This window comes from Saimiri boliviensis, chromosome 2, assembly GCF_048565385.1.
Source record: "Saimiri boliviensis isolate mSaiBol1 chromosome 2, mSaiBol1.pri, whole genome shotgun sequence".
In the NCBI taxonomy this organism is placed as follows: Eukaryota; Metazoa; Chordata; class Mammalia; order Primates; family Cebidae; genus Saimiri; species Saimiri boliviensis.
In genome coordinates, this window is record NC_133450.1 from 150,708,404 (window position 1) to 150,735,941 (window position 27,538).

The 27,538-nt window shown below is 40.0% G+C and overlaps 2 protein-coding genes across 14 annotated transcripts in view; one reads left to right on the forward strand and one right to left on the reverse strand.

Annotated features, from left to right (window-relative positions):
• Window positions 1-15,541, reverse strand: part of C2H9orf85 (chromosome 2 C9orf85 homolog) — a 241,069-nt gene extending 225,528 nt beyond the window's left edge. For 3 of the 9 annotated variants that reach the window (XR_012516561.1, XM_074394679.1, XM_003935623.3), the window contains exon 1: window positions 15,187-15,525. Coding sequence is in view for 8 of the 9 variants with exons in the window: in XM_074394679.1 (XP_074250780.1) it covers window positions 15,187-15,288 (102 nt within the window). In the remaining variant the exon portion in view is untranslated. Of the gene's footprint in view, window positions 1-15,186 lie in introns of all 9 variants that reach the window. The other 6 variants (XM_074394675.1, XM_074394677.1, XM_074394674.1 and 3 more) reach the window with 6 other exon arrangements.
• A 242-nt stretch (window positions 15,542-15,783) lies between these two features.
• Window positions 15,784-27,538, forward strand: part of ABHD17B (abhydrolase domain containing 17B, depalmitoylase) — a 77,768-nt gene continuing 66,013 nt past the window's right edge. For 3 of the 5 annotated variants that reach the window (XM_074394671.1, XM_074394670.1, XM_010346131.3), the window contains exon 1: window positions 15,784-16,373. The gene's annotated coding sequence lies outside the window, so the exon portion shown is untranslated. Of the gene's footprint in view, window positions 16,374-20,303; window positions 20,564-27,538 lie in introns of all 5 variants that reach the window. The other 2 variants (XM_074394672.1, XM_074394673.1) reach the window with 2 other exon arrangements.

Here is a 27,538-nt window from a genome sequence, read left to right on the forward strand (position 1 = left end):
CATTCATATGTATAAGTATATGCCATGATGTCAAATATATTACTCAAATTGACTTCAGTGGCATGAGTCATTTAAAAATAAACAAGTCAGACACCTGGTGTAAGCTTCCTATATAAATATTCTCAGAACAACAAAGCATTTAAAATAATCCTTAGTTTAGCTTGGCATTTCATATCCATGATGCTGGGAACGGTCTACAATATCAAAGGACCTCCGAAACTGGGTCTGATTAATGTAAAGTTATAATTGAATTCTACTGCTCAAGGACCATCATTTGAAAATTATTATATACATAACTCCATCAACTACAAGAAGAAATACTTCTTTATGACATATGACTGCAAAAACAAAAGCAAAACAGAAAATGTGTCATACAAGTTAGTTACAAAGGACAATTTGAGTTATTAACTTTAGAATGTAATTCCAACTCTTCCAATTAAAAATACATCTGAGAAAATATCAAAGCAAATGCCTGCCATAAAGTTGTAAAAATGTCATTCCACCTCATGAATAAGCAGATAAATTAAAAAAGAATTAGGACTAAGGTTGAGAAAATCAACTCCAAAGCTATGGGAAAGTCCAACTTCACTTGATATTTTTAGAAGCCAAAAAACCCTACAGGGACCAAATTAATCACTGTTAAAAAATCAAATCACACTGATTTCTTTCAGCTCAAAGAAGGGTTATCTGAAGTTGCTTTGTAAATTTAAACAGTTAAGATGATCTTTTAGAATGCTTTTTCGCATCCACTAATACTATTTCTGAAAAGAGAGCCTGGTCATCTGGTTACCTGCATCTGTCCCCAAAAGCCATAACTTAAAGGTTATTTTAAAATACTTCATATTCCTCAGGATAATGGTAACATTTGAGAAGGAAAGACGCTATTGACTAGGTTGGTGACATTTCTCTTGATCTGAGTGATAGTTACTTGACTATGTTCATTGTGTGGAAATTCATTAAGCTATATTATAATCTATATCGATTTTTCTCTGTTTTGGGTTTTTGAGACAGAGTCTCACTTTGTCACCCAGGCTGGAGTGCAGTGGCTTGATCTTGGGTCACGGCAACTCTGCTGCCCTGGTTCAAGTGATTCTCCTGCCTCAGTCTCCCAAGTAGCTGGGATTAAAGGCTCCTGCCACTGTGCCCAGCTATTTTTTTTCTATTTTTAGTAGAGACAGGGTTTCACCATCTTGGCCAGGCTAGTCTTGAACTCCTGATCTCGTGATCCACCTGCCTCAGACTCCCAAAGTGCTGGGATTACAGGATTGAGTCACCATGCCTGGCTAGATTTTTCTGTTTATCTATTATGCTTCAATAAGTTTATGAAATGAAAATGCTCCCTATTTACTTTTCTTCACTTTCAAAATCATTGACTAGACTGAGATTCCTGAAGAATTCATATTTTTCTTGTCAGTGCTTGATATATAATAGGGGCAAGGGGCTCAATAAAGACAAGTGAATTAAGAGAGACCAGTAATCAAATGTACAATGTCAATAAGAACTACTCAGTTTCCATTTTTTCATGCCACCTCATAGAATTGCTACTACAAGATACATATTATATATTATGAGTAGTTAAAAAATGCTCAAGTCCCTGACTTTGGGAAATGGATAGTATTTGTATATGTGTGTGAGAAAGAGAAAGAAGCCAAGGCAGGTACACAAACAATGTTACATGTATCATATGTCTGGTGAGGGCAATAAATGCCACAGGGAAGGAGGAAGACATTTCAGCCATGATTAACCAGGAATGGCATAACTGCGGGAATAGCATGTAAGCATGACGAGCACCTCTGTCCTGTGAAGGAATGGACTAACATTTACAAAATGCTTACTAACACTATACGTTGGGTACCATGTAAGCATTTTCATAAACCGTACTTAACCCTAACAATAGAGCTAAATCCATCAGGCCCTGAGAGATTAAGCAATTTGGCCAAGATCACCCAGCCAATAAACAGCCGAGTCAAGGATCATTCTTACTGTTTTGGCTTAAGGAACTGGGTAAAAGGTGGGACCATTTATGGAATTAGAGAACTTTACGGGAGGAAAAGGTTTGAGAGAAAAAACTAAGAGTTCTTTCTTTGCCATGCTATGCTTATGAGATGTCTTTTAGGAATCCAAGAGCAGAGGTAAAGCAGGTAATTAAATATACAACTCTGCACCTCAGGAGAGTTAGACCTGGGGTCTGAGATCTGAGAGTCATAATCACAGAGATAATTTTTTTTTTTTTTTTTTTTTTTGAGACAGCGTTTCACTCTTGTTACCCAGGCTGGAGTGCAATGGCGCGATCCTGGCTCACTGCAACCTCCGCCTACTGGGTTCAGGCAATTCTCCTGCCTCAGCCTCCTGAGTAGCTGGGATTACAGGCACGTGCCACCATGCCCAGCTAATTTTTTGTATTTTTAGTAGAGATGGGGTTTCACCATGTTGACCAGGATGGTCTCAATCTCTTGACCTTGTGATCCGCCCGTCTCGGCCTCCCAAAGTGTTGGGATTATAGGCGTGAGCCACCGCGCCCGGCCCAGAGATAATATTTAAAGCCACGATGGGCTCAGCTGATTGAAGAAATTATTTCAAGACAATGTTGGGGAGGCCAATGCTGCTGAGTGATTAAGTTGAGAACTGAGCATTATTTTTTAAAATATGCTTTATTTTTCAGAGCAGTTTTAGTTTCACAGCAAAACTGAGAAGGTACAGATATTTCTCACTAAGCTCCAACTCCCACACATACATAGCCTCTCCTATGATCAATATCCCACACCAGAGTGGCACATTTGTTACCACTGGTGAACCTACACTGACACATTATCATTCCCAAAAGACTGAGCATTATTAACCAAGGATTTCACAACAGAAATCAATGACCTTGACAAGAATGGTTTTAGCAGAATGATAGGTACAAAAATTATGTGGATAGGGATGGAAGCAATAAGGGTAAGGAAGTGGAGAACCAGAAGCTTCTCTACAAAGAGAAAGAAATAGGGTGACAGCTAGAGAACATTTGTTCTATCTAAGGAGTGTTTTAATAGAAATTGTTAATAACTCATTAGAGATGGAAAGATTGAGGATACAAGAAGGCATGAACAACTAAGGAAACTGACACCTTAAGTCCTTAGGTAGGCAAGAGAAGATAGGCTCCAGGGTGCTGCGGAGGGGTTAACTGCAGGGACAGACAGCCATTTCATCTACTATAATAGTAAAATAGAATCTATGGGTATAGATATGAGTAGTCTGATAGATGCGGTGGTGGTTTAATAAAAAGCTGAATCCAAGCAGGGTTAGGATTCTGTCAGGTGAGTACATACCACAGAGGGAAGGAAAGACAAGGGAGCTGGGGTATATGCAAAAGAATAGTGATACTGCTGAAACATAGGCTCCAAACTAGAAAAGCACGGAAATCAAAACATGAATACGGTACAGTGAAAAGTAGAAAGGTTAATGGACAGGACCACCCAATGGGGATAAGAAATATTATCTGAGGGATAAGGAAACTAGATGGATGGTGGTCAGTCTTTTAAAAACTTCATAAGTATTGCAGTTACCAGTGAGGAGCAAGTTTATAGTTTGACCATGACAGTAGACTTCTGAGGTGGGGCGTCTAAAAGCTGAGATGTTAGATGTTGGACAGATTATCCATGTGTGTGCAGCAATTACTAAGTATGATGCTAGGAACTGTGGAAAGGTAGTGATCCCAGGTACTAACGAGAAGGTGTCACAAGGAGGTTAGTATAGATCTAGAGAGTGTAATAGTCTGACAGCATATATTTCAGGGGAGCTAGAGTTTTTGAGTAAGGAGAAACAAACACAGCAAATGGGAGAAAGCGTTCTACATGGGGGAGAGGTGGTAAGGATGTGTGTGAAAATACATCATCACAGGGAAACAGTGTTTCCAGGAATAGTCAGGTAGGGCAAGAAAGTAAAAGACATTTTATATTCAACACTATGTCTCTATTTCATATTTCATGACAACAGACTATAAATTGTGGAAGGTAAAGTGGAAGCATCAGGGGAGGGATGACTGAAAGGTTGGAAGAATTTATCAGGTTAGAGAATATGTAGAAAGCCAAATAGGGAAAAGTAATAATGGCTGAACTGGGAATCTAGGACATTTAAAAAAACAACCAAAACAAATAAATGCCTTTTTTAAGTTAAGTTTCATGAAAGTAGCTCAGCATCTTTCCAATAAAATTCCCTTTTTGTTTCAGTTAGCAAGTAAAGAATCCTGATGCTAATTACCTTCATGGACAGTGCCTCACACACATCAGACAAGTCAGAAAAAGAATGTTTATTTACTTTATTGTAAACCAAAAAGAATGAGACCGGTCTCAATCAATTTGGAGGTATATTTCGCCAAGATTAAAAACTATGGCCAATGACACAGTCTCAGGAAGTCCTGGGAACATGTACCCAAACTGGTTGGATGATTATAGTTTGATTTTACACATTTTAGGGAGACAAAAGTTACAGGCTAAGAAATAAATCACTGTATGTAAGGTACACATTGGTTTAGCCTGGAAAGGCAGGACATCTTAGAGGGAAGGGAGGTGGGGGAAGCTTCCAGATCATAGGTGGATTCAAAGATTTCCTGACTGGCAATTGGTTGAAAGAGTTAAGCTCTGCCAGAACAGTTGAATTCAGCATAAAGAAATGCTTGCATTTAGATAAAGGAGTTGTGGAAGTCAAGGCTCCTGTCATGTAGATGAAGCCTCCAAATAGCTGGCATCAGAGAGAACAGCCAGTCAATGTCCCTTAACAGATCTTAAAAGGTATCAGATTCTCCTAAAAGAGGAGATTCTCTACAAAATGCAAATTTCTCCCACAAAACACAGCTTTGCAGGGCTATTTCAAAAATGTCAAAAGAAATATATTTTAGGGAAAAATACTTTAATTTCCTTCAGGGCCTGCTATCTGTCATGTGATACTATACCGGGGTCAGGTTGGAAATTGTTATCTTATAGCTACAAGGAGTCTGTTTTGTTAGTCTTAAGAACTCCATTTTAATGTCCCTGCTGGTCAGTTATGTCTAGACTCCAAAAGAAGGGTATAATGAGGCATGTCTGACCCATTCCCCTCTTCCCATCATGGCCTGAACTAATTTTCCAAGTTTCTTTAAGCTCCTCTTGGTCGAAAGGGGGGTCCATTAAGTTGGTTGAGGGACTTAGGATTTTATTTTTGTTTTACACATTCAATATATTTAAGTGCTATTTGGTCTGGAGGGATAAGAAAAATCTAAGACAGGAATCTTAGGCATGTCAGCTATTCCTTTAACCTATCCTTATTTCATTTCTTCCTTTCACAAAAGTCCAAGTATGAAAAACAGCACTAACCATTCAGGCTGAAATGAGCTGGCAGCAGGGGTGTTCTGAGGACAAACAGGATTCACTGTATACCTGCCTGTGACCTCACAGTAACGCTTTTATAGGTGTGGCGAGTCCTGAGGCTTAAAATAACAAATGCCACAGACTGTAATTCTCAACCCCAAGGTTTTGTGTCTAACTGTGCCCCTCTCTATATAGTGTTTCTCTAAAAGGAAAATAGCCCATTTGGGGGTGAATTCATATTAATTACAACTTTCTTTTAGATGAATGAATTTACCTGAATGAAGAATTCTGACAATACTCTGCTTTTAACCATGAATTTATGTAGAAACAAGTATTGGCAAAACAATTATAAAATTTCATAATTAATCCAACAGTAAGTACAGGTAGTGCTCAACTTACGACCACGGTCGGGACCACGGAACGGCCGTAATATGATTTGGTCATAAGTTGAGCAGGCTATATGTACAGTGGAAAAGGTGCACGTGGAGATGGTAGTGCTGCCAGAAGCTGGTCCGCACTGTCGTACGCCCAGCTGGGCAACGTTTGCGTTGCCAGACGCAGAGCAGTCGTGGCTAGCAACTGTGGTCGTAAAGTCGAATGGTCATAAGTTGCATAGGTCGTAAGTCGATCAATACCTGTATAGTACCATCCTTAAAAACAGTAAATATAGTTACCATTCTCTATAGTAGAGCAAATCAACGCAAATTAATTTCAGCTGTCATGTATTATACATAAAATGAAGTACCTAAAATATATGATTAATGCACACAAAAAAATCACATTGTATCAGGCCTCGACATTAAGAAACATGCTAGGCCGGGCGCGGTGGCTCACGCCTGTAATCCCAACACTTTGGGAGGCCGAGGCGGGTGGATCATGAGGTCAAGAGATCGAGACCATTCTGGTCAACATGGTGAAACCTCGTCTCTACTAAAAATACAAAAATTAGCTGGGCATGGTGGCGTGTGCCTGTAATCCCAGCTACTCGGGAGGCTGAGGCAGAAGAATTGCTTGAACCCAGGAGGCGGAGGTTGCGGTGAGCCGAGATCGCACCATTGCACTCCAGCCTGGGTAACAAGAGCGAAACTCCGTCTCAAAAAAAAAAAAAAAACACGCTTTAGGACAGGCACCATGGCTCATACCTGTAATCCCAGCACTTTGGGAGGCTGAGATGGGCAGACCGCAAGGTCAGATCAAGACCACCCTGGCCAACATGGTGAAACCCTGTCTCTACTACAAACACAAAAATTAGCTCGGTGTGGTGGCATGTGCCTGTAGTCCCAGCTACTTGGGATGCTGAGGCAGGAGAATTGCTTGAACCTGGGAGGCAGAAATTGCAGTGAGCCAAGATTGCGCCACTGCATTCCAGCTTGGTGACAGAGCGAGACTGTGTCAAAAGAAAGAAAGAAGAAAAGAAAGAAAGAAAGAAAAGGAAGGAAGGAAGGAAAGAAAGAAAAAGAAGGAAGGAAGGAAGGAAGGAAGGAAAAAGAAAGAAAGAAAGAAAGATAGATGCTTTATTGGCTCCAAGTGGAAGCAACTTGGGAATCTTAAGTATATGGAATATCCCCAAGCATAGATGAATTGATGCTGTGTGAAAGAGAGAAAAGGTAAATAACAGTATAGATTACAATTCTTCAAAGCATTGAAAAAGGCACAAAGGAAAAGTAAAAATGTTCACTAGCGCTATTAGGTATAATATTATGTATATCATAATGCCCAGCATACCATAAATTACCTTGTCACGTCAAAAAATACATTAAATTTAAAACAAATCAACAGAGGAGGGAATACATTTAACATAAACTCATTTAATAGCACTGGGAAACATATCAAAGAATATTTTCCAATTTGGAGAAAGATCAAAATGGGTGACCTCTATAACACCAGAATGAGCCGTAGAGTGTCAGAGAGGGTCAAATCAATCTAGAGTAGATTCTATGTCTGGCCAACTGTTTTGCTCACTGACTACCCACTTCATGGCTATCCTTAATTGCTGATACCCATTAGCTGAGAAATAACATTTATTCCCATGACTGTCACTTGACCACTCACACTAAAATTATTTACATCAAGGATTACAGGAACCAATCTGGGACTATTCTCTAAAGCTCAGCATCTCTGGGCAGGGGGAGACAGGACAAATACCCTAAGAGCTGATTCCAAGCTACCTGTCTCCCCTTGCCCAGAGATGAAGTTTTTTTCCATAGCAAAGTTTATTCTTTCATTTTACGTTGTCAGGCATCATGACCTACTAAACTAGGATTACAACTTTATCTTAAAGGAGAAAAAAATAAATATGCAGGCTCAGTAACTTACATACAAAATCTATTTTGTAATAATCATCTTTACTCAAGCAGCAGCCCCCAACCTTTTTGGCACCAGGAACGGGTTTTGTGGAAGATAATTTTTCCATGGACCAGGATGGGGGTGGGGGATCAGGGTGGCTTTGGGATGATTCAAGTGCATTACATTTATTGTGTACTTTATTTCTATTATTATTATTACATTGCAAAATATAATGAAATAATTATACAACTCATTATAATACATAATCAATGGGAGCCCTAAGCTTGTTTTCCTGCAACTAGATGGTCCCATCTGGGGTTGATGGGAGACCATGACAGATCATCAGACTTTAGATTCTCACAAGGAGCACACAACCTAGATCCCTCGCATTCGCAGTTCATAATAGGGTTCCCACTCCTATGAGAATCTAATGCCAGAGCTTATCTGACAGGAGGTAGAACTCAGGTGGTAATGTGAGTGATGGGGAGTGGTTATAAATACAGATAAAGCTTCGCTTAATTCATGTACAGTTCAACTCCTGCTATGTGGCCCAGTTCCTAACAGGCCACGGACCATGGGGGAGCGGGAGGTTGGGGACCCCTGCTCCATAGAAAGACAAACTCAAATGTCATGACTAGAATTTGCAGATCAAGACTGACAAAAAGGGAAAGATGAAAAGACAGTTAGAATTATTGTGACTTGTGGTTCATTAAGATATTCAATATCTGTTAGAATGCTAACTTGTTTTTGTTTTATTTATGGAGAATAAAAATAGTTGGCTTTTAAAAAGGGACTAATACAGTGTTCCTGCAACTTTCCCAAAACAAAAAGCAAGCAATCAAAAACAGAACCTTATAACATCTAGTTGTCCTTTGGCTGTAATACCTATTTTTTTTTTCCTGTGGCCCATGCTGGAGTGCAGTGGCACAATCTCAGCTCACTGCAACCTCTGTCTCCAGGGTTCAAGCGATTCTCCTGTCTCAGTCTCCTAAGTAGCTCGGATTACAGGTGCCTACCACCACGCCTGGCTAATTTTTGTATTTTTAGTAGAGACAAGGTTTTACCATGTTGGCCAGGCTGGTCACAAATTTCTGATCTCAAGTGATCTGCCTGCCTCGGCCTCCCAAAGTGCTGGGATTACAGGCATTAGTCACCGCACCTGGCCCTTTTTTTTTTTTTTTTTTTTTTTTTTGCCTATTTTTGAACTGAGGTAAAATTTACATCCATGTCTTGCACAAGCCTTAAACGTACAATTCAATGAATTTTAATAAATATATTTGCTCTATAATCTTCAATGCTCCCATCACTCCAGAAAGTTTTCTTGTGCCTTTCTGGTCTCTAGATGGAATCACATAGAATGGTCTTTTGTATCTGGTTTCTTTCCCTCCACATTAATGTTTCCAAGAATCATTTGCTTTGCTTGTATCAGTATTTTTTTTTTTTTAAATAGCAGAGTAGTATTCCATTGTATGCATCTGCCACAATCTGTTTAAATGTATTCTCCTGTTGATAGATATTTGGGGGTTTTCCACATTTTTGACAACTGAGAATCAAGGTGTGTGTAAACACGGAATCCTGTTCTGCTGTATCCTAAACTGAATGGCTTTCTGTCTAAATCAGGAGCCAAGGAAACAGACTGAAATACTATCTACTTTCACAATAAGTCAGCAAAAGAGCCTCTGCTACAGAGTCAGGCTGATGAGATGAGATACACTCCAACCAGTCCACATCTATGGCATGTGACACTCCAGAGGCCATACCACATCAGGAGAGACTCTCTCTAGAACATTTCAAACAGGCAATAAACCTCACTCATTTCTGTTCTTACGCTAATCTGGTGTCACATTGCTTCTATTACACCCCAAAATACAGTATATATATTTTAAAGTCACACATACACATGGAGGGCTTTTGATTTACTTGCCCTTTGAATTGTTCTCCCACAGACCTCACCCAACCAATGAAGAGGCATGTGCTAATTATGTAACTCTGGTCACCTCATTCACCTCTAAGCCCTAATTTCCCAATTTGTAAAATGGGATCATTTTGCATCTTTCTTAGTGTTATTTTGAAGATGAAATTATTATAGATAATGTATATCAAGTATATATAGTACCTAATATACTTAAATACACAAATATTAGCTATAACAAGTTGAGTATCCCTAATCTAAAACATCTGAAATCTGAAACTTTTTCAGCACCTATATAACATGTTCAAAGGAAATATTTGTTGGAACATTTTGGGTTAGAGATGCTAAACTGATATAATGCAAATATTCCATAATCTGAAAAAATCTGAAATCCAAAACACTCTGGTCTTAAGCATTCCAGATAATACTCAACTTGTATTAATAAAACTATTTCCAAAATTAGAGTATACCCATAGACTTCCATTTTCTATCTCCATATCAAGATGAAGACTATAGTTTTCTAAAATTAGTGAGTTCCACAATAAATTAGTTCAATAGGTATTACATAAATCAAAGAGTTCCACAGCCAACTGAGTTTTGGTTAAATAATTTTTTAAACTGCAAAACATCACTCTATGCCAATATATACTATGACCCACCTCTAAGAGTGAGATCTAGTATACAGTATTTCCAAAGTGATTTCATCATGAAATTTCCTCCTGCCCTATGAAGAAGATACAGGACCTTGGGACTCTAAGAAATACACTTTGGAAATGCTATTAAAAATAATACTGACTATATATATATAAAACAAGTATTAACAGCAGCCTCAAAAGGATAGACACATGCTCTTCCATTTAGTTTAATGTTATCTATCTTTCTGATTTCAGGGGAGCCTTCCTTAACCCTCCAAATGTAATCAAGACTTCCTGCTACTGGCCAGGCACAGTGACTCACACACACCTGTAATCTCAGCACTTCGGGAGGCCAAGGTGGGCAGATCACCTGAGGTCAGGAGTTTGACACCAGCCTGACCGACATGATGAAACCCTGTCTCTACTAAAAATACAACAATGAGCCGAGGGTGGTGGCATGCACCTGTAATCCCAGCTACTCAAGAGGCTGAGGCAGGAGAATCGCTTGAATCCGGGAGGTGGAAGTTGCAGTGAGCCGAGATCGCACCACTCCTGAATGACAGTGAGATTCCATCTCAGAAAAAGTGAGGAGTTCAAACCTACCCTGGCCAACATGGTGAAACCCCATCTCTACTAAAAATACAAGAAATTAGCTGGGTGTGGTGATAGGCACCTGTAAGCCTAGCTACTTGGGAGGCTGAGGCAGGAAAACTGCTTGAACTCGGGAGGCGGAGATTGCAGTGAGTTGAGATCACACCACTGCACTCTAGCCTGGATGACAGAGCAAAACTCCATCCTGTGACTGTATATTTTGCTTGACCCTATACTTCCAATGTCTAGCACAATGTTTAATGTAAGATAACACATGTAGGCATAAAGACATGAATACCAGAATTTCACTGAAGCCTTTTTGGCATAGTGCAAAACTGAAAACTCAAATGTTTATTAATAGGAAAGTAGTTAAATAAGCTAATCCACATTTGTGCTGCATAATATTACACAGTCATTTTAAAAAAGGAGCTTAATCTTCATGTTATGACATGTCTGCTTTACTGAATAAGAAGGGAAAAAACGCATTTTATTACATAAAAAGGTATTTTATTACATATATACAGATGTCCAGAAATGTACACATCAAAGTGTTAACAGTTACTACCTTCAATTAGGACTAAAACTGGGAACAGAGACTTTTACTTTTATATACTACCTTATATACCTCTCTATTGTTTCAATACTCTTCAACAAGTATGCATTTCTTTTCTAATTAATTTTCTTAGCCTATGACCAACTGCAGGTCCACATAAATTATTACAGGCTTTATTCTTCGTTCATATTTTTATCCCTATTTCTTAAAAATATTTTTGTAGGGGCCAGGCGTGGTGGCTCACACCTGTAATCCAAGCACTTTGGAGGCCAAGGTGGGCGGATCACCTGAGGTCGGGAGTTCAAGACCAGCCTGACCAACACGGTAAAATCCGGTCTTTAAAAAAATTAAAAAAAAAAAAAAAACTGTAGCTGGGCATGGTGGCTCACGCCTGTAATCCCAGCAATTTGGGAGGCCAAGGTGGGTGGATTGCTTGAGGTCAGGAGTTGGAGACCAGCCTGGCCAACACAGTGAAACTCCATCTATACTAAAAATACAAAAATTAGCCGTGCGTGGTGGTGTGCTCCTGTAGTCCCAGGTACTCAGGAGACTGAGATAGGAGAATTGCTTGAACCCGGGAGGCGGAGGTTGCAGAGAGCCAAGATCACGCCACAGCACTTCTAGCCTGGGCGACAGAGTGAGATTCTGTCTCAAAAACAAACAAAATTTTTGTAATGATCCCTGTAGCAATACTGAGAGGAAAGTAAGATAAGAGATAGTACTAACACAGTTATCATAGATTAAAGCTATAGGTAAATTGCCTGACATCACCAAGCAAAACAAACAACAGAACTGGGGCTAAGGAATGGCTTTTTTCTCTTAGTCCAATGCTCTTCTCATTGCACATCACTGCCTCTCCAGTAAGGGAAAAGAAGGCTGCCTTGATCCGCTCAACATGTTAGTACTAGAAGACTAGAAAAGACTTAAACCTGTTCCCACTGCTGACCCTCTCAATCCCCATAAGTCATTTGAAGGTACTGCTGACCAACGGCCATTGGGACCTCTTTTAAATAACCCCAGTGAAGGGAAGGTTACAAATCTTGGCATAAGCCCCTCTGCTGTTAGACAATTCCCTCATATTAAGCTGAAACCTATTTTTGTTACTTTAATTCCCTGGTCCATGTTTGGCCTTTTGGAATGGCACAAAACTTAAATATACTCTCCTTTTCTAGAATATATTCAAGTATATGAAGAAAGCTATCATCTGTGTTCTTTGGAGAATGAGTGCTTTACCTATATAAACTTCCAATAAAACAACTGTAATTATCCAGCTTCTAACTGTGGTGAAGTCCTAACAAACTGCTTGGCAGAGGAGGAGAAGGAAAACTATCATGTAGGACCCCTACTGAATCATAACGCATTTAATACAAGTAGTTAATTGTTACTACAATCCTTTAAGCATGGGTGTCCAATCTTTTGGCTTCCCTGGGCCACACTGGAAGAAAAATTGTCTTGGATCACACATAAAATACACTAACACTAATGACAACTGATGAGCTAAAAACAAAAAAACAAAAAAAACTCATAATGTTTTAAGAAAGTTTGTGTTGGGTTGCATTCAAAGCCGCCCTGTGCCATGCGTTGGACAAGCTTGCTTTAAGGGGAGTTACAGAGAACCACACATTTCATATCACTCTTTTGCTAGATGTCACCAAATCAAATCGCTTTCCAGTGTAAAAAACAGGCACGAAGTTGGGGTAAGATGCTTCTGACAAAGTCTCGGCTTTAGACAGCTACTCATAGCAGATGCAAGAATCTGCTTTGATCACAGCCAATATTAGTTGTACATTACACAGATGAACAATCAACCTAATGGTTTTTCTTCAGTAAAATATTTTGTGTTGTTTTTGTCAGAACCTTCAATAACAAAGTAGCCTGGTGGTCTCCTGATTAACAAATGAGACATTTTCATGACTTAAAAGAGGGAAAGGAGGCCGGGAGCGGTGGCTCAAGCCTGTAATCTCAACACTTGGGAGGCCGAGGTGGGTGGTTCACGAGGTCAAGAGATCGAGACCATCCTGGTCAACATGGTGAAACCCCGTCTCTACTAAAGATACAAAAAATTAGCTGGGCATGGTGGCACGTGCCTGTAATCCCAGCTACTCAGGAGGCTGAGGCAGGAGAATTGCCTGAACCCAGGAGGCGGAGGTTGCGGTGAGCCGAGATCGCGCCATTGCACTCCAGTCTGGGTAACAAGAGCGAAACTCCGTCTCAAAAAACAAAACAAAACAAAACAAAACAATAAAATATTATTCCTTTTTCTCCCTTACTGATCTGTGTTGCCTTTCACCAACATTTATCATAATTTGTATTTATTTACCATTCTGCTTACTTTTTGCTCATATCATCTAGAAACTACAACCTCCATGAAGGCAGAGTCAACTCTTTTGAACACAGTATACCTATAAACACACATGGAAGGTGCTTATTAAATGTTTATAGAATAAGCAAAGACAGAAATTGGAAAGGAAAAGAAAGACCACAGGTTACCAAAAACAGATTACTTTGCTTTCTTAATCAGTGTTGGGAAATTAATCACTTATTGAACACTTATTATGACCCAGTCCATTTATGCATAATTATATAATTTAGCCTCACAACAATCCTGACAACTTTGTCATTTGAGACCAAAGGTTCAGAAAAATTAAATATTACATAACTCTCTTAAGCCGCACACCTAGTAAATTTGAGCTCCATAACTTACGTGAATATTAACTAGGTTTATCTGAGTGATGCTGGCCCCTAATATGCCCTTGTCGTCAATGATTTCCTCTCTATACAGCTATGGGAACAGGGAGAGCGATTCACAGCAAACAGCAAACTAGTAGGTTTTTTTTTTTTTTTTTTTTTGAGACGGAGTCTCGTTCTGTTGCCCGGTAGTGCAGTGAAGCAATCTCGGTTCACTGCAACCTCTGCCTCCCGGGTTCAAGCAATTCTCCTGCCTCAGCCTCCTGAGTAGCTGAGATTACAGGCGCCAACCACCACGCCCAGCTAATTTTTCTATTTTTAGTACGTTCCGGGCTTCGCCATGTTGGCCAGGTTGTCCTCGAACTCCTGACTTCGGGTGATCTGCCCACCTCGGCCTCCCAAAGTGCTGGGATTTCAGGCGCCCGCCACCACACCCGGCTAATTTTTGTATTTTTAGTAGAGACAGAGTTTCACCATGTTGGCCAGGTTGGTCTTGAACTCAGGTGAGCCACCAGCCTCAGCCTCCCAAAGTGCTGAGATTACAGCACTTAGAGCCACAGCGCCAGGCCTGTCAATTAGTAGTTATATACAACCCAAGTCCTCTGGCCATCTAGACAGTCTGAATTTTTTCCAGCTTACTGAAGTCCTGCTAAACAGCAAAACAAGTATTTTTACATTAACCAAATATTTTTATCTTTAAAACAATTGTTACAAACCAGAAATTTCCCACTATACTGGTGCGTACAGCCTAAGACCGCTTAATCATTCACATTTCCCCTACAAACCTGTGGGCTTGGGGTTTTCGCAACAAAAAAGGAAAAAAAAGTGGCGTCATAAACTTGTAAAATTTTAAAGAAACACTTATGCCACAATCCTCCTTTCCCTCTGCTAATGTGATCCAGATGGGAACGATGAACGACATAACTGTCCCATTTGCACCTCAGGTTTGATTAGGGTCCTGTTCACTCTATGCAATTACTTAAGAGTGCTGACCATCAAATATTTACCAGGAGACAACATGTCCAGGTCAAATAAAGGGCGTGAGAATAACATTTTAGAAAGAGTGGCACCACAGCCAAGACTAACTCTAGGCTGCGGTCCTCACTCGCCCAATCGACTTGTCTCATATCCTCTCTCCCCTCTCCAGTGAACCATTCCTTCCTGGAGTCAGAGACCGTGCAACAGGGAGGTTCCTACCTTGGTCTGCACACTCTTATCGAACTTGTCATTTTTGAAGCTAAACGTATTCTGGTGCTTCTGGGGCCTGGAACGAACCACGTTGCCTTTCTGGGAGCTCATTTCCGAAACCAAAACCACTCCTCGCCGGGAGCAGGCAAAAGGATGAAGGGAAAGCCAACGAATTGCTTCCAGAATGGACGCTTCTATCAATGACCCGGAAGAAACTTAGACTGCCTTTCCGCCCCTGCTCGCGGTCAACCCACGTGACTTTTCTGGGAGGTCAAAGAGCGTCGCGAGGCCCTCCCGGCTGTTAGGCCAGGCCACTCCACGAGGCGCAGCCTTGACCCCTCCCGCTGCGCGCGGCTTCTTTCTCAAACCCGGGGAAATAAGTCCCGCTTTCTTCGAAATGAGAATTCCCCCATTGGCCCGAATGTGATAGTCCATCAAGGCAAAGGGGCGGGGAATGTTTGCTCTTATTGGTTCTTCTTTTCCGCAATCCCCGCCTCCTGCCGAGTGAGCTCTGCCTCTCCTGGAGCCCAGAGCGCCTCCGACTGTGCTGGGCGGCCTGTGATTGGTGGAAGTGGGCCGAGGCTAGGCTGCGTCCCTCCCCCCGCCCGCTCGCTTGCTGGAGCCGGGGTCAGCTTTGGCACCTTCCTCCAGTCAGTGGCCAACTCCTGGCTCAGCGAGGATTCTGCTAGTGCCCTCGGTTCCTCTCTACTCTCCCTCCCGCTACCGAAACAAGTCCCGCGCCTGGCAGGCTGAGGAGAAGCAAATAAAGCAGGTTTAAAGAGAAAAAAGACCTGGCCGGGTCTGGGTGGCGTCTGCGGTGCCAGAAAGGGAGGCGGCGGCTGCGACCACGGCCGCGCGGGACGTGAGGCCCGAGAGCAGCCGACGGCAGCCGCGGCAGCTCCAGCGCCCTGCACCGGGGCTGTTAGTCAGCAGAACGCGAGCTCGTGTGGAGGAGCAGGGCCGGCGGGAGGCGAAACCCGGGAGCGCGAGCCGGGCCCCTCGGGCGCCACCGTCTTTCTTCGTCCCGGCGCCGGGGGCTGCAGCCTTGGTCCGCGCTCCTCTGCCGGGCCCGTCTTCAGGCGGAGAGAGTCCGACAGCGTCCGGAGCGCGGGTCTTGCCTTGCGGAGGACAGCGCGTCGGCTGCGGTTCTTTCCCAACTCCTGCCCGGCGCCTCGGCCCGGGCCGCTCAGGTGCAGGTGCGTGCAGCCTCGGGGCTTGGGGACGTCGCGGCGGGGCTCGGGGAAGGGGCGCTAGGCCGGGAGCCGCAGCGCGGGAGGGACCAGCCCGGGCCGGCGGGGGGAGGGGAGCGGGAAGCGTCTTTGTTGTTGGCGACCGGGATCCCTCTCGGCGCAGGGGAAAGGCGGGGAAGCCGGTCCGGATCAGGTCTGTGTTTTTGAGAGGGTTCTCTGGTGGTTCCGTGAAGGGGAGCAGTCCGGACAGTCCCTGCGGTCCGTGGAGCGGCCGGAGTCGGGGGGCAGGGGAGGGAGGACCGACCGACGCGCTAAGAAGATCTTTGGTCCTCGCAGAGGAGAAGGGTTCCATTTCATTTCCTTTGCTTTTCTCCCAGTGGATGGAAAGATGGGGTCAGGTTCCCATTCCCCTCCCTGGCGCACCAAGAGATTCGCGAGTGCCTTAAAGCTTTTCTCCTGAATGTCCTTATCTCTGTGAGGCGCGATTTTAGATTGAATCTGCAGCGGGCTTGGTGATTCGTGTATGCCGGTGGGGCTGTCGTAGGGTTTTTTTTCTTTAGATGATTGGACCTCAGTGTTACCTGTTTTCGAACTCTAAGTTACGCTCGTCAGGAATCGTTTTTTAGTGGAAAATGTAAAGGTTTGGGTTTTTTTTTTTTTTTTTTTTTTTAACTTCTGAAACAAAGTTATGCCAAATTAGATTGTACTGTGTTGCGGGGGGCGGGCTTTGGTAAAGGAAAGAATGTGCTTAACCTGGGCTTTTTTTTTTTTTTTTGAAAAAAGTTCAGGTCTTTGATTCTTGGTGAGATTTCTGCCAATACCAGAAGAGAATTTGTTGTAAATGGTGCTTTAGTGTGAGGTAGATTTGGTAAGCAAAAGGATGAATAACGGAATACAGAGGGTGACCTTTAAATTTCGCTGTTTATGAAAGGTGTTCCTGTTTAATACTTTTTGTGATATGTGATGCTTGATCCATAGATGATTCATTGGAATTTTTTTATGCCTCCAATAAATCTTTGGAGTTGTTGTGCCAACATATGAGACTATATTACCTAATGAGTCGGAGTAGAAAGTCAGATATATGTAATAACGTTATTCTGTTTAGATTGACAGGGAAATTTACATTTAAATGGACATTTTTCCATAAAGAGCTTCTCTACTCTCGGTGACATTAATGATAACCAGTATTTTGAAAATTGTCATGATTGCTAGTATTTTAATTTGAAACTGCCCAACTTGTTGGTAGGTTTTTATTTTGAGAATAGGGGTCGTGTCATTACTTAAGGAATACAGAGGTAAAAATCTCTGTTGTGCAGTAATTGTCATATCATTTGAAATCCAGGAGGAAATGAATGGCACCTTCACCTATATTTTGACCTCTCTTTTCTCATACTCTAGTATTAATAAGGTTAATTGGCAAGGACAGGATTAGATTTTTAGCAGGCTAGGCAGTTTTAATTTTGTCCCTTGGTGTGCAGTACTCTAGTTGATGAGTAGCTTGTTTCCTTGAGTATCTTTGCCCATTTTGAAATGTTTATCAAATGGCTGCTGACAAAGAAATTTGTTTCCTGGGACAAACAAAATCACCATAAAACATCACGGCAAAATAAAGTTTTTTAGTAGATTAATGAACACAGAAGAATTAAGCAATTAGTGGCTGTTCCAAGTTTGACCCTGAATTAGTCTACAACTCTACACAGGCTAGCTATCCACATCTGTGTCGGTTTCTCCATCTGTAATATAGGGCTAATAAAATGTGCCACCTGCTCACTTTATAAAAAGGGCAGTGAGAACCATATAAGCAACAGTTAATCTGTTTATGTGACGTTGATTTCTTTAAGTTAAATGAGAATACTTTATAATGCGGTGCTCTTATTTTAATACTGTGAATTTCAGTCCTTTGATGAATAGTTAGGATAAAGAAACAGTTTTAATAGGGAGAATGACTGTTCCTATGCCATCATTTAAGGCTCACACTTGTATCCCAACTTTGGGAGGCCGAGATGGGCGGATCACCTGAGGTCAGGAGTTTGATACCAGCCTGGCCAACATGGAGAAACCCTGTCTCTACTAAAAATACAAAAATTAACTGGGTGTGGTGATGCATTCCTGTAATCTCAGCTACTCGGGGGGCTGAGGCAGGAGAAACACTTGAACCCCGGAGGCAGAGGTTGGAGTGAGCCAAGATTACGCCATTGCATTCCAGTCTGGGTAACAGGAGAGAAACTCGGTCTCAGAAAAAGAGAATTAAAATTTCTTGCATATTAAAATTGGAGTTAAGATCTTTAGATAAAGTGATGACAAGAAAATAGAGTATATTTTATTGGTTGGTTTACTTACTGGTAGATTTTACTTCTAATTTATCCAAAGTTTTGCTCTTAATTCTGAGAGTTACTCCTACCCTTCCTACCCTGTTTAAAATTTCTCACATATATTGCCCTATTTGCCCATCGAATCCAGCCTGTGAGTTGGAGAGAGAAAGTGAGTTGGTGGCTTTGTTTTGTTTTGTTTTGTTTTTGAGATGAAGTTTTTGCTCTAATTTTTGTAGTTTTAGTAGAGATGGGGTTTCACCACGTTGGCCAGGCTGGTCTCGAACTTTTGACCTCCGGTGATCCGCCTACCTCAGACTCCTGAAGTCCTGGGAATACAGGCAGGAGCCACTGCACCCAGCGTTTGTGACGTTTTTACAGATGAAATAAATAAAACCCAGATAAGTTAATTATTTGAATTGCCTAAAGCTAAGCAATTAGTAACAAGTAGAATTGAGACTTGAACCTGGGTTTTCTAACTTGTAGTCCTGTATCCTTTGCTTTGGAGCAGTGTTTTCCAGATACCTGTCCATGCCTAAGAGTTTTGTCCAAGTCAAATGAGAACTAATGTAGCAATATAAATGTTGGTGCCATACAATGTAATGAATATCTTTGTACCCATCACCCAGTTGAATAAATAAAACTAACAATTAGGATGAAGTGTCCTTGGTATCTTGTACCTCCCTTAAATCCTATTCCCTTTTCCCCCAACGTGTAACCAGTGACCCAGAGTTGACACGCATCTTTTCTATATCCATGTGTTTGTACTTAACTACATACCATTATCTCATGAACATTATATATATATATATATATATATATATATATATATATAGTTTTGTGGCTTTTTGTCTTAAGATTATTTAAATACAAATATCTTTAGCTTGCTTTCTTCACACAAGTTGGCCAAGATTTATCTATGTTTATTTAGGTTGCTCTAGTTTATTTTTATTTACTTTTACTGTTAGGTGGTATGTGCTCTGTTATGTAACAATGTCAGGTTTCAGTTGATGGTCATTTCGGTTGTTTCTACTTGTTTGCTATTAAACAGTACTATAAGGAATATTTTTGTGTATGTTAGGTACCTGTTGTGTAGAACTTTTAGGGCAGTGGTTCTTGACCTACCTATATCCTGTGTTCATAGAAAATATTTTACAATTCCAACAAAACTATCCTGAAATGAACTTCATAATAATAAGTCCATATTCATATTTTAAAGAAAGCAATGCCCTTAATAAAATATAAAACTAATTTGTAATAAAGTGATATGTGTTTCACGTTGTAAATGCTTGAGCTCAAGACTGTGTTCAAGGTTAGCTACCAAGTGTAATGGTGGACCAGCAACATTAGAATCACTTGGAAGCTTGTTGGAAATGTAGAGCCTCAGGCTTTATCCTGCTGATGCAGATGCAGGGTTTTTTGTTTCTGTTTTTGTTTTTTTTGCCTGCTTGTTTGTTTTGTTTACAATGTAAGAGGTAGAATCTCTGGAGCCATACAGCACTGTAACCTGAAACTTCTGGGTTCAAGGGATCCTCCCACCTCAGCCTCCTGAGTATCTGGGACTACAGGTATGCACCATCATGCCTGGCTAATTTAAATTTTTTTTTTTTTTTTTTTACGGAGACAGGGTCTTCCTATATTGCCCAGGCTGATCTTGAACTCCTGACCACAAGTGATCCTCCCTCTTCAGTATCCCAAATCACTAGGACATTGGGATTGCAGACATGAGCCAGTGTACCCAGCCAGATGCTGTATTTTATCAAGATTCCAACTGATGTATGTAGGCATTAAAATATAAGAAGCACTGCTAAAAGAAGTAGTGATAATTCGACACTTTGTACCAGTGGGTGGTGACTCTGTCAATACAACAGCTACAGATTAAAACAGGTATATTGAGTTAGCTATTCAAATACCAATGCTGAGACTGTGGGAAATGATTTTCTGAAATAAACTATTCTCAGTAAAGTTGAAACAGAAATAAAAGTTGCTGTCTTAACCTGTTTACACAATGGTTGCATTCATAACAAGTCTTCATCTATGTTAAAACTATACAAATAAACTTGGTATTAAATCCTATTTAGAAGTATCTGACATTAGTGGTTTTTTTCCCTCTTTCTGTTCCCCTCTATGAATGTCCAGCAGAATATTTAAGTCATAGGGCACGAAGCAGCATTATTTATTTATTTAGATCTATTCTCACTCTGTTGCCCAGGCTGTAGTGTAGTGGCAGGATTCTGCTCACTGAAGCCTCCACATCTGGCTAGTTTTTGTATTTTTTTTTTATAGAGGGCATTTCACCATGTTGGCCAGGCTGGTCTTGAACTCCTGAGCTCAAATGATCTACCCACTTGTCCCCCTCAGAGTGCTGGGATTACGGGTGTGAGCCACTGTGCCCCATCTGAGCAGCACTTTATGCAAGAAGAGTGGAACATCTTCAACTTCATTAGATAACTATCAGTTTTCTCTACAAAGTCTATAATGTATGAGAGAAGGTCTGTTTGTCTGCATTCCAGATATTTTAGAAGGTAGATAATAGTAATATTTTGTTAATTTTTGCCATTAGGAGTATGAAGTGGTACCTCATTGTAGTTTTTATTTGCATCTTTTTAAAATGTATTCTTTATAATACTTGGTAGGCATTAAAAATATCTTCTTCCAGTCCTCAGCATACATTTTCACTTTAAATTGTATCTTTTAATGAGTAGAAGTTTTAAAATTTTGATATCAAATGTATCATTCTTTTTAAAGAAAGCCTTCTGTATACTGGGGTTATAAAAATTCTTTCAGAGCATCTTTTAAGAGTTTTACTTTTCACATTTAGTTCTTAAGTTCATGTGGAACTGTTTTTATATAATGAGGTGCTCATGGATCTAAATTTACTTAATAAAAATAACTGCCCTTTTTTCTGAAATTGGATAATTTTTACATTAAGATGTTCTGATGAAATTACAGTGATAGTAATTGTTTTTAGTTCTTAATATCACTTTGTGGCAAAATTAAAATTTGACAACTCTTTCATTCCTACTTTTCTCTTTTTTTCTTTACCTGTTTTTTGAAATCCCTAAGGTTTAGGAACTACTACTTAAGCATACTCCGATTCTTATGTTTCATCTGTGTCTCACATTTAGCTACTACAGCATCATCAAATGTGAGTAGGCGCTCTCAAATACTGATCATTGATCATCACCTGCATGTTCCACATTTCGTAGTTTCCTTGACATGTCTTTTCAACACTTTTTATTATGGCTAGCATTTTTTTTTTTCTTTTTTTTTGAGACAGGGTTTCGCTCATTACCCTGGCTGGAGTGCAATAGCGCGATCTCGGCTCAGCGCAACCTCCGCCTCCTGGGTTCAGGCAATTCTCCTGCCTCAGCCTCCTGAGTAGCTGGGATTAGAGGCACGCGCCACCATGCCCAGCTAATTTTTTGTGTTTTTAGTAGAGACGGGGTTTCACCATGTTGACCAGGATGGTCTCGATCTCTTGACCTCGTGATCCACCCGCCTCGGCCTCCCAAAGTGCTGGGATTACAGGCGTGAGCCACGCGCCCGGCCCTATGGCTAGCATTTTTTAAATAATACCGATGACCCTAATTTTTTTTTGACAGAATAGAATTTCAGACTAAATTTAAATGTTGTTTGACTATAAGTTTGTCTCAGATACGGGGTCAAACTTCTATGTTTTTCCAGTAATTAAAAGTGAGAATGATTTTAAAAGTTCTTAGTTATGGCTAAAGATGAAAAATGGGAAAGGAAAACTGGGCCAGTGTCCACTGAGTACGAATCACTATACTGGGGATGGGAGAGTGGGGATGACATCTGTGAGCAAAGCAAGCAAAGATTTCTAACTTCCTGGAGCTTCTCACCTACCGGAGGCCCATTGATAATATGCACAACAAATAAAATAATATGTTAGAAAGTGATAAAACTGCTTTGGAATAAAAAAGAACCATAGGGGTAAGGTGGACCAAAGACATTAATTGAACCTATCAAATAGAGTGTTTAGGGTAGGCCTCTTAGAGAAGAGGAGAATGAGCAGAGATGTGCAATCAGTGAGAGTATTAGCAATGCAGAATATAGCAAAATACCTTAAGAATGGACAGAATATGGTCTCCAAGTTAAACCTGTGTTCCTGGCTCTCCCACCTTTAAGTTGTGTGAATTTGACAAGCTAATTAACCTGAATTCTTGATTTCCTTAGATAACCTGAGAAAAGTATTATTAAGATGAAAAGATATAACAAGTAAAAGTGCCTGCTTCCCGCCCCCACCTTGTTCTCATAGCACTCTGTACTTTATTTTCATAGCATTTATTACAGTTTATAATTATCTGTGTCATTATTTGATAAATATTTATCTCACTAATTCTAAAATATTGATGGAAAGAACCAGTCAGTACAGTAGATCTATTTTAACATACAGTCATTTGTAGACAAACTCTAAACCTTTTTTCCTGTGAAAATCATCTCATGCAGGTTTATTGAGAAAGTGTTTTGTACTTAGGTCTTTATGCTAGAGCTTCAGATTGTATTGTAGGTATTATTAGCCCATTAATCACCACATGTCATCTTTGTGATGAGGGCCATGGATATGTCTCATCTTGCAGTTGAAGGAGCTGATGCTGCTAAATTGCATAGAGTCATAGAAAATCAGAATTTAGATCAAATCTGATTATATTTTGTTTTATTTTCCCTGTGCTTCCTTTTTTCTTTCTTCAATAGTACTAAAATGGACTCTTTAAACTATAAAAGCAAAAGTAATGTAGATTATTGGAAAATCGCTAGCAAACAAAGTTATTATTTTAGTTATGACTTTATTTTCAATTTTTCCCCATGAGAAACTTCTTATAGTGTCTGAGGTGATATTAGAATTCTATGCATGTAGCAAACACATGTACCCCATGAATAGGTAAAATATTACATATCAATTTTTTAAAATGGCAATTGTTAGAGGACTTTACACTTAAAAAATACTATAATACAGGTAAAGATATTAAAATTATGGCTTATCAGAGTATTTATGTTGAGGATGTAGTCACATTAAAAGAGTAGGACTGAGAAAAATGCACAGTGTATGCCTAATGTAGGTCAGAGTGAAGAAAGGGGGTTGAAATAACTTCATTTACTTGGTACAGCCAAGTCTCCATTCCGATCCCAACAAACTTGAAGTAAAGTAAGTGCCTTCAGGAACAAAAATAAGAGAAGTTATCAATCATATCAAACTTGTTTGGCTTCTGAATTTAGATTTTATTTTTTAGTTTGTTTTGAAAATTAAAATCAATGAAAATAATTAATATGTAATCAGCTTTTCCTAAAAATGTCATCTGCAGATTGTGACATAGATACTTTGTTTCTGATTACTCTCCTGCTTAGTGTGCTGATAATTTTTCACTCTCTAGCTCTGTGGACCCAACTCCTAAAAGTAATGATTATTCTCTGCACATCAGTTATTAGCAAAGCAAATTTCATTTAGTAAGTTGTGTTGGCAAGCCTACATCTGAAACACTACAAGTTACATTTTGTTCAGAGCTTTTTAACAGACCTCACTGTCACTTTTATTAATCAAAGAGTTAGGGGCTGGTCACTGTGTTTACAACTAATTGATAACAACCTGCTACAAACTTCTTTGTGCCGCCTTCTGTTCCACTGCTTCCTTTGACTAGCCTGAAAAAAATAAATAAAAAAACGAAAAGGGTGGGGGTGGGGTAGAAGGTGGGATAATGAAATAATAGCCAGAAGCAGGACTTTGCATATGTAAAGAGTGTTTGAAACAAGCCCCTAGGGTAATGGCTTTCCATTTTTTTGTTAGATTCTATAAGTAATACATTTAGCCTCATAACCTAATTCATACATATGCACCCCAAAACCAAAACAAGTCTTGATAAAGAGATTGTCTAAATTAATCAGCCCCGGAACAGTTCAGGGAGACTTTAAAAACTAGTAAAAGTTATTTCATTTATTTGAAGGGGGAGTGATGAGTTGGGGAAATTTTATCAACAAAGACGGAACAATATGCAGTAAGGGGCAAAAGCAAAAAAAAAAAAAAACTTCTCTGAGGAACAGCATATTAAATAAAATAAATGAATAGGAAAGTGCTCAGAAATAAGGCTAGAGATTCCCAGGGAGGGTGAGGGGAATCAGGTATAGCATACCAGAGAATTTAGGCTTACTTCAGAGGGCTTGAAAGGCCCATTGGAAGATTTTAAAAAGTGACATCACCTGGCAGCAGTGTAGAGCATGGATTAGAGAGGTATGAAATAGATTTTAGTGAGCGATTTTATTCATTGAAAAGTGGTTGAACTGAAAATGTGGCTAAGAGGTTTGGAGAGAGATGCATAGAAAGTAGACCTTGATTGAATCAGAGGAATGAAGAGGGGCATGGGGAAGGAGTGAAAGACAGATGCAGATATTTCAGAGTCTAGTATTTAAGAAGAGAAACCTAAAATCTTAGAGATTTAAGATTTTTAGATCTAGGTGACAGTCGTATAAAGCGTAGTTAAAGCACTAAGTTTGGGTGAGATAAAAGAGAAAGACAACAGACCAATCTATAAAAATAAATAGGTTAAAAAAATGTTTGAAGAAACCATCAGAGAAACTAAGATTAAAGGTTAATTTCAAGAAGGAAGGAAAGGACAACAATGTTAAATGCTGTAAAGTGATCCTGTTTAAGTTGAAGATTGAAAAATACCTGTTATACTTCGAAATTGTTAAGAGGTTGTCAGTGATCCTACAAGTTGGTGATGTTATATCACAATTCATTTGGGACTGACAGGGAATACTGGTAAATGAGAAGCAAAGAGATATGATTCTGAAAAAACTGTCAGGTATGGTAGCTAGAATAATCTAGATGTAGATACATGCAAATTTTTTAAAGCATGTATGTGGGAATTCTGATGTGGAAACAGCTTCATGCTTTCAAGATACTGAAACATGGTGAGTGAGAGGCTGCAACCATAGTGATGAAAGAGGAATAGTATCAAGATATGGTTGGGGAAGTAAACAAAAACCACTTGATAAAAGGCCTTTAAGAACCTATTGAAGAAGTTTGATAAATACATATTTGTTTGTTTGTTTGTTTGTTTTGAGACGGAGTCTCGCTGTTTCCCAGGCTGGAGTACAGTGGGACGATCTCAGCTCACTGCACCCTCCGACTCATGGGTTCAAGCGATTCATCCACCTTAGCCTCTCAAGTAGTCTTGGGATTTACAGGCGTGCGCCTTCACACCTGGCTAATTTTCGTATTTTTAGTAGAGACAGGGTTTCATCCTGTTGACCAGAATGGTCTCGAACTCCTGCCCACCTCAGCCTCCCAAAGTGCTGGGATTACAAGCATGAACCATTGTGCCCGACCTTGATTTTTTTTTTACAAGTAGAGAGAGAAGCCATCAAGGAGTTTTTAAGCAGGAACTTACCTTATTGACTATCTAGAAAAGACATTGTAGATTAGGAGAACGTGTGAATGGAAGAAATTCACATTTACTCAAGTATTTTTCTGTTTTTGTGTTTACTTGCACATTTTGAGTTGTTCTTTCTGTTGTCTTATTCTATATAACCCTGGTTAGTCCTTTCATTTCCTCAGTGAGAAACTAGTACAAAAGGATAGAAAAGGCAATCTTTTTTTTTTTTTTGAGATGGAGTTTCGCTCTTGTTACCCAGGCTGGAGTGCAATGGCACCATCTCGGCTCACCGCAACCTCCGCCTCCTGGGTTCAAGCAATTCTCCTGCCTCAGCCTCCTGAGTAGCTGGGATTACAGGCACACGCCACCACACCCAGCTAATTTTTTGTATTTTTAGTAGAGACGGGGTTTCACCATGTTGATCAGGATGGTCTCGATCTCTTGACCTCGTGATCCACCCGCCTCGGCCTCACAAAGTGCTGGGATTACAGGCGTGAGCCACCGCGCCCAGCCTGAAAAGGCAATCTTAATAAATTCAGAGAATTGCATTTGTCCTTATTTACAATTAAAGATGATAGAAGTTGACTTTTCAGTTGAACTGTCTTTTGTGGGTTTAGAATTTTAAGATATTAAAGTCAATGAAAATTTCCTGCCTATCTGATACTGTTTTGGCTTGCTTTTAGTAAGGCTCCTAAAGAATTTACTTTTCTTTTAGAAATGTCATTTAGAGGCTTTTAAAATATTCTTAGCATTTTTAATGGAATGTAGAATTAAAGGTTTGTTTTTTGTTTTTCTTATAAGGGCAAGGCAGGAAGAGAGCCATATTTAGTTGCATAAAGATAATGTTAACATAGGATATTATGTCCCCAAAATAGGCAGTTTACAGAGAAGAGTGAGGATTTAGTATAATTTTGCTGGAGAAGCTCTACATCTCATGGTTCATTCTTTCCACATTAAAATTGAGGCAGTAGGGAGCATGGAGCTCATTTAAATAGCCAGACCCTTCATTTTCCAATTCTTGAGCTAGTGCTCCTTCCACAATTCCTACATTTTGTAAATATTATATATATAAATAAAATGTGAAACAAGACTTCTTCAAAAGGTAAAAGTTGTGCACAACACACAAAAAATTATTAGATGAGTTAAATATATCTTTGATAATATTACATGGGATTATGGTATTATGTAATATTATCAAAGATATATTTAACTCTCTAATTACAGGGTCCATGGGATCCCTGCCTAAAATGGTGTGCAAGACCATATAGTAACTTAATATATGACATTTGTAAGGATGAATTAACTACCAGTCTTAAATGCCTGCTTTTTTCCTTATCCCAAAAAAGTATTTATACCAGAAATACCCTAGACATATAGACTACCAAGTAAAAACTACAGGCTTGGCCTATCAGATTCATCTCACATAAGGGATTTGCCTCAATGTTTTTACAAACCTCTTCTTTCTTCCATC